Source organism: Carettochelys insculpta, chromosome 1, assembly GCF_033958435.1.
Source record: "Carettochelys insculpta isolate YL-2023 chromosome 1, ASM3395843v1, whole genome shotgun sequence".
Lineage (NCBI taxonomy): Eukaryota > Metazoa > Chordata > Testudines > Carettochelyidae > Carettochelys > Carettochelys insculpta.
The window spans coordinates 314,772,327-314,780,881 of NC_134137.1; the positions used below are offsets into that span (position 1 = coordinate 314,772,327).

The following is an 8,555-nucleotide window of genomic DNA, read 5'->3' on the forward strand; positions in this document are numbered from 1 at the left end:
CCCTCTCATTCCCTACACATAATCCTTATTTTTCCTGCCTCCCACCATCCCAGGAAGCTGATAAAGTCTGCAGGAGGAGGAAGACCAGCACAGACACTCCTGAAACAGGCCTGGCTCTCAATGTTCTGTGCTGTAATTTTCTGGGGGCTCTTCTCTGAGCCCTCTCCAAATCATCAACATCTTTACCGAATCATGGGCATCAAAAACCGACAACTCTGGTTTACATTTCAGAATTAGGTTGACATAAAACAGCTTGCACTGACCCAACTCTCCAAGCACCTTAACTAACACGTAGCTCCCACCAATGTCACTCACCCACTACTCCAACTTAACTCCACCGACAAGAGGCATAATAATTAGGTCAATACAGTGTAAATGTGACACTGCATTGCTTACATCCACACATGAACAGCAGACTTAATTATCTTGGGAAGGCTAAGCCTATCCAAAATGGCAGGAAATGACACATGCAAGGCATGCCTCCAATAGAGCTGTATATCAGCCACCTCTCAAACATTGCCACCAGCACCTGGATAGAGGCCACTCCCCACAGCCAGTGTTTCCTTTAAGCCGAGCATTTGGACAGCCACCCAGAAGAGGGCAAAACGTCACCTAGCTGATCAGTAAAGCACTCACAGCCAGCAATATGTGCTTCTATTGTGATGTACATCCACCCATGTGTCAGTGCACACAAAATTTATTCCACACAGATATAAAAAAGATAGAAGGAACACTGCCCAAGGGTCCACCTGCACTTGGGCTCTTCCCCCACAACTCTTCCCACGTCCCCAGGTTTATCCACCCACTGCTTGCTCCTTTCGGGGGAGGGGATGAACAAATGTGAGCATGGGAGGAAAAGCAAAGGAGAAGAGGCAGAGCTGGGCAATGTTCCCTATAAGCTGTGTGCTTCTGCTGCCGCCCACCTAATTAGCAGAACACCCAAAGGTAGATATTTTTTATTTCCAATCATGGTGCACATTCACTCATGCCTTTGTACACATAAATTTATTGACATGGACAGAAAAAAATCCACACAGGGATAGAAAAGATTAGAGGGAATGTTGGTGGTGGGGGGGGAGGGCCTTGAGAGAAGATAGGATAGGGACACAGTCCAGACACCAGCGCCTCTGCACCAGCTTCTAGAGAGCTTCCAGACCTCATGTCCAGCCACAGGATTCACATGCCATTTGTGCACTTACTGTTGCTACCTTTCAGAAGCTGTTGCATACTGATAGTTAAGTCACTGCAACTGTTCCAGATGAGGACACACACCGCCAACACAAAGTGTAGTGTGGATATGGAAAAATGACAATTGTCATGGTCTTTATACATCAGCTTAACTTAGATTGACTTAATTTTGTAGTAGAAACTTTCCCATTGTGGTCCAACAGCAGACATACCAGCGCTAAATCTAGAGGCAAATAACCTCTCTACTTCTACTCAACATTGCTCTGTCTATGCATCATAAGATTGCATTTGCTGTGTTAGCCAGAGTCGCATCATCACCCCAAAATCTTTTTCAGAGTGACTGCTTCTTTAGGATAGAGTCCCTCACCCTGTAAGTATGGCCTATAGCTTGTTCCTAGATGTATTAAGAGAGATTAAAATGCATATTGTTTATAATGCTTACCAACCAATCCAGATTATTCTGAATCTGTCACCTGTTCAACTGTTCTCTTTTTGCTCCCCCAGTTTTTGGGTCTTCTGCAAGATTTATCTGTGACAATTTTTTTTTCCCCAGGTAACTGATAAGAAGTATTAAATAGCATGGGGAAGAGGCTCAAGAAAATCTTATCTTTTTTAGGCCTACACATTCATTTTCTAATTCAATACCAGATCATTGTTTGCTTATACTATATTTTGTTAATGAAAAATTAATTTTTACTACTGAAAGCACTGCATTCAGACCTGAAGAGAAAATTTATTTTTTGTTCAACTTCATGAATCAGATAAATTGCCAGTAGCTTCAGTTTCAAAATAACTTCATACAGCTTATAACTCATTCATCCAGCACCCTCAGGACCTGACCAATACTGGATGAGAGAATTTTCCAGAAGTCAATATTTTCTAGCACATTACCAACACATCCACTGCTCACTGGGCTCTTAGAAGACATTTAGGGTAAATTACAGATAACAGCACAGAACACTTGAGCATCAGGACTGGTGGCTGTAAATAAACTTTATGGGACCATGGGGAAACTTGGCCACACCCATAATAAATGGTCACCCAGCTAATTAAAATCATGCCAGATTACAGAGTTTGCCAGACAAGAGTGTTCTGGATTAGAGATGTTCAACCTGTAATAGAAAGTATTCGGGTATTAAGCAAATAACATTTTCAGATAACAAAAGGACCTTAAAGAAACATTTGCAGTAATTTCTTTGAATTTATTACCAACTTCCTTCACAGCTCTGTTCTCCACTAATAAGTAGCACCACACTCTACCCTTTTATAAATCCAGTTTGCTCCCAAGAGTTCCAAAATGTCTTGAAAGCTGAAGTGTTTAAACAAGGATTGAGGTTCCCAGCCAACTAACTCAAAACATGGTCCTAAAATGAAAAACATTCATTTGAGACTGCTTTCTAATCTTTGATTCATACCTTTAGTCTACTTCTAAACAAGACAATGACGTTAATAAGGAGCTCAGAGTCCCGTATTTCTAGTAAGTTTACCAACATACCTTGCATCTTGCCCATAGTGACAATACATAAAGCATATACCACGTTAGAGCTGTGTTGTTCCCAAAATACTATAGATACACAGAGGATGTGACAGTACATTTAACTGAACCAACTTCTTTGGAGAGAAAAAATTCTTAACCTGAAGATGTGGTCTGTGTGAGCTCAGAACAGCTGCCTGTACGCTCAAAGGCTTGTCTTCCATCAATATTTGGTCCAATAAAAATATTATCTCACCCACCTTGTCTCTCGTACAATCTACCATACAAAGTCTAGCACATATTACTTTTCTTACAAAAATCGCTTGTCTTCACTGCTTTTGTAACTGTGTGTTAGAGGGGTTACTACCCAGTACGTACTAAACCTGTTTAACAATTTCACTTTAAACAGCACGCTTTTTCTTGTTTTGAAAACAGAAGCCTTACAGTGCACCCTTATCTGAATTTCCCATTCTCTTACAGTAAACCCTCCAGATGGGTTAATGCGACTGCTGCCCCAATAGTAGCAGCAACCCAGTCCTGTCAGGGGTGGCAGCCTGACAGGAATGGTTTCCTGCTCCTGTCCGGGCAGCAACCAAGAGTAAGGCTGCCGTCCCTGACAGGATCAGAGAGACCGGTCAAGAATCAGGCTGCTGCCCCTTAGAGTAGCAGTTCCCCAGTTCCCAGAGCAGCAGGGAGCTGGGAGGCAGCAGTAGCCTAGCTCCCAGTTCCCTTTCACTTTCAGAGACTGAAGACCAGGGCAGCAGCCCTTGTCAGTTTCCTGACTTCAAGGAGTGGAGGGGAGCCTAAAGCCAGGCTCCCCCTGGTTTCCAGCTCCCCTACACTCCCTGGAGGCAGGAAACTGACCAAGGCTGCTGTCCTTGGCAGTTTCCTGGCTCTGCAAGGGGAGGGAAGCTTAGCTGCTGCCTGGTTCCCAGCTCCCCTCCACTTGCAGGATCTGGGAAACTGACCAGCACATGGCTGCTCAATTTCCCAGGTCTGGCAAGCAGAAGGGAGATGAGAACCATGATGATCCCTGGTTGCCTGCTCCCCACCACTCTGGGAGCCAGGAAACTGAGTGGTCCTTACAGACTGAAGAGCTTCCCAGCTCCTGCAAGCCTAGGGGAGCCAGGAACCAAGTTGCAGCCTGGTTCCCATCTCCCCTTGACTTTCACAAAAATTTGAGTTATGCAGAGGTTGCAGAAATGCATCCCCCACATATCTTGAGGGTTTACTGTACTGTCAAATACCACAAGAAGTTAACACAAGATGACCAGCCACTTCAAGTGTTTTGCACTTCAAGCACAGACACTTAAAGTTATATGTATTCACAACATCAGCTGGATCACTAACGACCCACTGGCTCCACTGAGTAAGCTACCACACACTAATAGTTCTCCACAGCAGCATAAATGGATTTCACCTTTACTGGATAACACATTTTGGAATGAGTTAGATTTTACTGAGACTGAGACCCAAAAAACTTGTGTGTACACATTGTAAAAAGTGACTATTTTTAGATATAAATGAGAGCACTTTACAAATTCCTTGAGGATTCCCAGTTGTAGGAAATAACTGGAAACAAGCAAAAAAAAGAAAAGAAAAGAAAAGAAAAGTTATGCCAAAAACATTCCTGTTTCAAATTAAAGCTTACTTTCTCACTTCACAAGAGTATTTACTGATACAATGATGCTGAACCATGAGAAGAGACAGGACCTGTTTTGAGCAAGATATCAAAAACAGCATTTAAAAAAACTTGTTTCTCTAATGTGTAATTCTCATGCAAAGTTAAAAACTGAAATGCAATTTACAAGTTTACGGAATCATCCAACTATGCTTTTTCTAAAAAAGAGTTTGGAGTAGGAAGAGAAAGATAAAGCCTTTTGAGAAAATGAAAGCTGAAAGATGACTGTTAGTTTTTCAATTCCAACCATTCAGTGCCCAGTCATACACTAGAGACTAATTTCACATGCATGCCACTTACACAGGAAATGGGAAGTTAGACCAATATTTATAAGTCACTTAAAGAGTTAGTGCTTCACACTTTTCTATTCAAAAGTGTTGAATTGAGTTAAAAAAAAGACTAGCCACTTCTTACTATGTCTAATGCTCGACAGAAAAAGCACTCTTAGTACCTGGATTGCTCTGTAAAGAAAATTATAGCCAAACTGTTTTCCTAAAACTTTGTTCCATTTCACTTATTTAATTGAAAAAAAACCTAAGAGGGTAGCTGTGTTAATCTGTAGTACCATAAAGACTAACACGTTTATTAGGTAATGAGTTTTTTTGTGAGTAAGACCCACTTTTTCAGATTAGTCTTAGTCTTACCTGCAAAAGCTCATTACCTAATAAATGTTTTAGTCTTTAAGGTGCTACGGGACTGCTTGTTATTTTACTTATGTTACAACTGCAATATATTTACAGCTATATAAGAAAAGCATCTTACTTAATAGCAGATGGAGTAGTTATTCTGAAACAGTGATGTAAAAGCGGTCTTTAAGGGGTGACAAGAAAATATGATTATGAACTCAAAGTACACTCCCTGAGACATACTCTACAATTTTAAAATGAAAATATTTGAATCAACACTGTCACTAAGGAGAGGAGTGTGGGATGCAACCTACACCACTATAGGACCCACAAGATTCCTGCAGGAAACAGACAGGCTGAGTCTAAGAAGTGCCTTGTCACAGACTCCCTAACACTGATACCCAGAGCAGCACAAGAGAAGCAGCAAAATAGTCAGTTACAAGTTCACCAATTTCTCTGCCCAAGTTGAGAGTCGAGTAGCTCAGAGGCTGCTTGAGTTAGTTGGCAATATTTCCCCAGGGATCACACACATTTGCTGTATTTTAATATATTTATCTCTATGTCTCCATTGTATTGTATTGTAAAACAGACTCACCTTGATAATTTTTTTTCTGATTTCCCAACCTTGATTACTATTTTTGGTTCCATATGCCTTAAATATTGAGTCTGTTCTGGTATGGCTATGGTCTGAAGAAGTGGGTCTGTCCCACGAAAGCTCACCTAATAAATTATTTCGTTAGTCTTTAAAGTGCTACTTTACTGCTTTTCTGTTTTAATTTTATACAGGATGGTCAATCTTAGTTAAATTTAGAAGATCACTGACAGGGAACATTGTCATGGCAAGTTTGAGAATCACTGTTCTAGGTTATCTGATCAGGACCCCCACTGTAATAGTGTATGCCCCACACCCACATTCTACCACCAAGCTCTGGAGAAGAGCAGAAAGAAGCAGCTGCTCACCAGGCATCCAGTTCTGAAAGCAGCACTATCTCAGCAGCAGCACAGAAGTGTGGCAACGTGGGGGGAAAAAAATTAATCAATATCACTTTTCCACAGAAGTCTTAGCACCCCAATTCTGCTGCTACCACTGTAGGCCTAATAGCTGAAGCACACCATCTCCAAGTAAGGGACCAGGCAGGTGGGTGGTGGTGTTAATAGCACTTCTGCACAAGCCACTGCAAACCAGGGCTGACAGCCAGAGCTCTTCAATAAACATATAACTTGCAAGTCCCTGGACACATTCGTGCACCTCTCCAGAGACCTGCTTATCGTTTGAGAACCACTGACCTGCAGCAAAACACAAACCTTCGCAGTATAACCTCATCTGTGCAAACATTATCCAAACCTGGGTGACGCTTCACAGATTACACAGCTTCACTTATGCATGAAAACTTCATCCACTTTGCTATTGGGCAGCCACAGGTGAATTAGAGCACCGTTAGGATCACAGCTATCCAAATGCAGATTAATCTTATTGAAAAGATCATATCAGTGTAAGTATTTAACACCTAATTCATAACCTGAGTTGTCATAAAATAAGTGATTAGTGAAACATGAAAGCTATGCTAGAAAAACGGTTGTCAAGAGGTTAGCACAGGAGATCAAGTTCTACACACAGCTGTCAAATAGACATGGCTCACCTTCAGCAAATCATAGTCCTTCTGTGCCTCAATTTATACATCACTAAGAATGATTAATGCTTACCTATAACACAGACACGGTGGAAATATTATGCTGACAAGCCACTGATGTGAAAAATGTTAGAGTCCAAAATAGCATTATGCAATTGTATGACCCACTGCAATCCAACCTCTTACTCTTGACCTAATACTTACTGTTGACTTCCCCCTCCTCAGCTGCTCCTGAACCTCTCATTCTCACGTACATGAGTCCCAGAATCAGAAAAAACAAACATGCAGCAGTTAAGAGAAACATGGACAGGTAATGTGCACTGAAGCCTCCTGTCGGGGATACCTCCTCTCTCTTGAACTGTTGGAGAAGCTCCTCCTCAGGCTCAGAAAGCTTTTGCTTATAGATGTTTTTCAGGTAGGAGTGATTAGAGCCCGTGTGGTTGGAGTGATTAATTCTAAGGGAAGAGGGGACAGAAGCACCGTGGGGAAGACTGTTGGTAGCCGAATAAATCCTGGGTTCAACAGTAAAGCCCTCAGCAGCGCCACTGAGAACATGATTATTGGCTGCTTTCCTAACCGTGCCCAGAGGGTCACTGCTTTTGCTGTTGTCCATGTCTCTGGGCTGTGGCAGTGCCAAAAGTGGAGAGGAATTCTTGGAGGAGGGGCTGCGGTGTCTGGCGGTAAAAGGGCTGGAGTCCAGGTTTTCAGAGCTTCCCCCCCTGGTCACCACTGCCTCCTCCTCCTGATTTCTGCCCCTGTCTAGACTTCCAGCAGCCGCCGCCTCCGCCCTGTCATTCATTGCGATTACACCAGCACCGCCGCCTCCCCCAGCCCTTTGCTGGCACGTCTCCATCATGCCAGCGCTGGCTGCAGCATACTTGCTGACCATGAATGGGGCAGCAGATTTGCTCAGGCTCCGTCTGGCCCTGTGCTGGCGGGCTGCAGATTCCTCCTTCGTTACCAGGTGCCTGGCTCTCTCCCCCTCTTCCTCCGAGTCGGAATACTCAGCCCTGCCGCCAAGTGAGGGGGGCTTGTTACCATTCACAGTCCGGTTCTTCCACTGCTGCGCCTCCTCATCCTCTTCGTCCCCTTCCCCGCCGTCCCCAAGCTCCCGCATGCTCTGAGTCTGAGCCCCCGCCATAGAGGCCGGTCTGCTGGCCGCCGCCCCCCACCAGGCACTAGGCTTCCTCCTGGCCGTCTCCGGGGGTGGACTGTGCCTCTCGCTGCAGGCGCCACGGAGGGCTGCGGGCCTCAGGCCGCGGACGGCGGGTGACGCCCGCTCCCTCCGGCTGCTGCCGCCACCCCCGGCGCCGGCCTGGCTCCTGGGACCGGCCTCCACATCCGACTCGTCCGAGCTGAAGCCCAGCAGCACTTTGCTGCCCCCGGCAGGGGGTGCGGCACGGCTCCGGCAGCCCCCGCCTGCGCCGCCCGGCAAATAGGGCTGGTCAGGGCTGTCCAGCCGGGCCCCCACGCCGCCGCCGCCGCCGTCCGGCGCTGCCCCGGCCCCCGTGTTATTGTTGTTGCTGTTCCGAGTCTTGTTGGCGCCGCCGCGGGCGCCGGCCCGCTCGTCCTCCCGCAGTTTCTTCAGCTTCTTCAAGTACACCGGCCGGGTGCTCTCGGTGACCGGCCCCGGGGAAAAGCCACAGCGCCTGAGCTCCGAAAACAGCTCCTCATCTGTGAGCTGCGCGGCCGCCGCCATGTTCCTCCGCCCCGCCGCCGCGGCGTTTCCTACCCACGCGCCGCGCCGCTCTCCCGTCCCCGCCGGAACTGACGCGTGCGCAATGCGCACTAGACTGTGGCCTAGACCCGTCTGTCACCTTGCAAGCGCCGCCCTCCGGGCTGGGAGGCAAGACAGACGGCAGGAGGAGGGGGTCGCCCCGAGGCAGGAGCGTGGCCGCGCGAAGCGCGTGACAACCTCATGGCGCCCGTGCGCGGCCCTCCCCTGCGAGAGCGGG

The 8,555-nt window shown here is 46.2% G+C and overlaps 1 protein-coding gene across 2 annotated transcripts in view; it reads right to left on the minus strand.

Moving 5' to 3' along the window:
* The window catches only part of LEMD3 (LEM domain containing 3), an 86,422-nt gene extending 78,076 nt beyond the window's left edge, over window positions 1-8,346 (minus strand). For both annotated transcript variants that reach the window (XM_075013571.1, XM_075013561.1), the window contains exon 1: window positions 6,805-8,346. In XM_075013571.1, coding sequence (XP_074869672.1) covers window positions 6,805-8,299 — 1,495 coding nt within the window. In that variant the 5' untranslated portion in view covers window positions 8,300-8,346. The remainder of the gene's footprint in view (window positions 1-6,804) is intronic.
* Window positions 8,347-8,555: the final 209 nt, after the last annotated feature.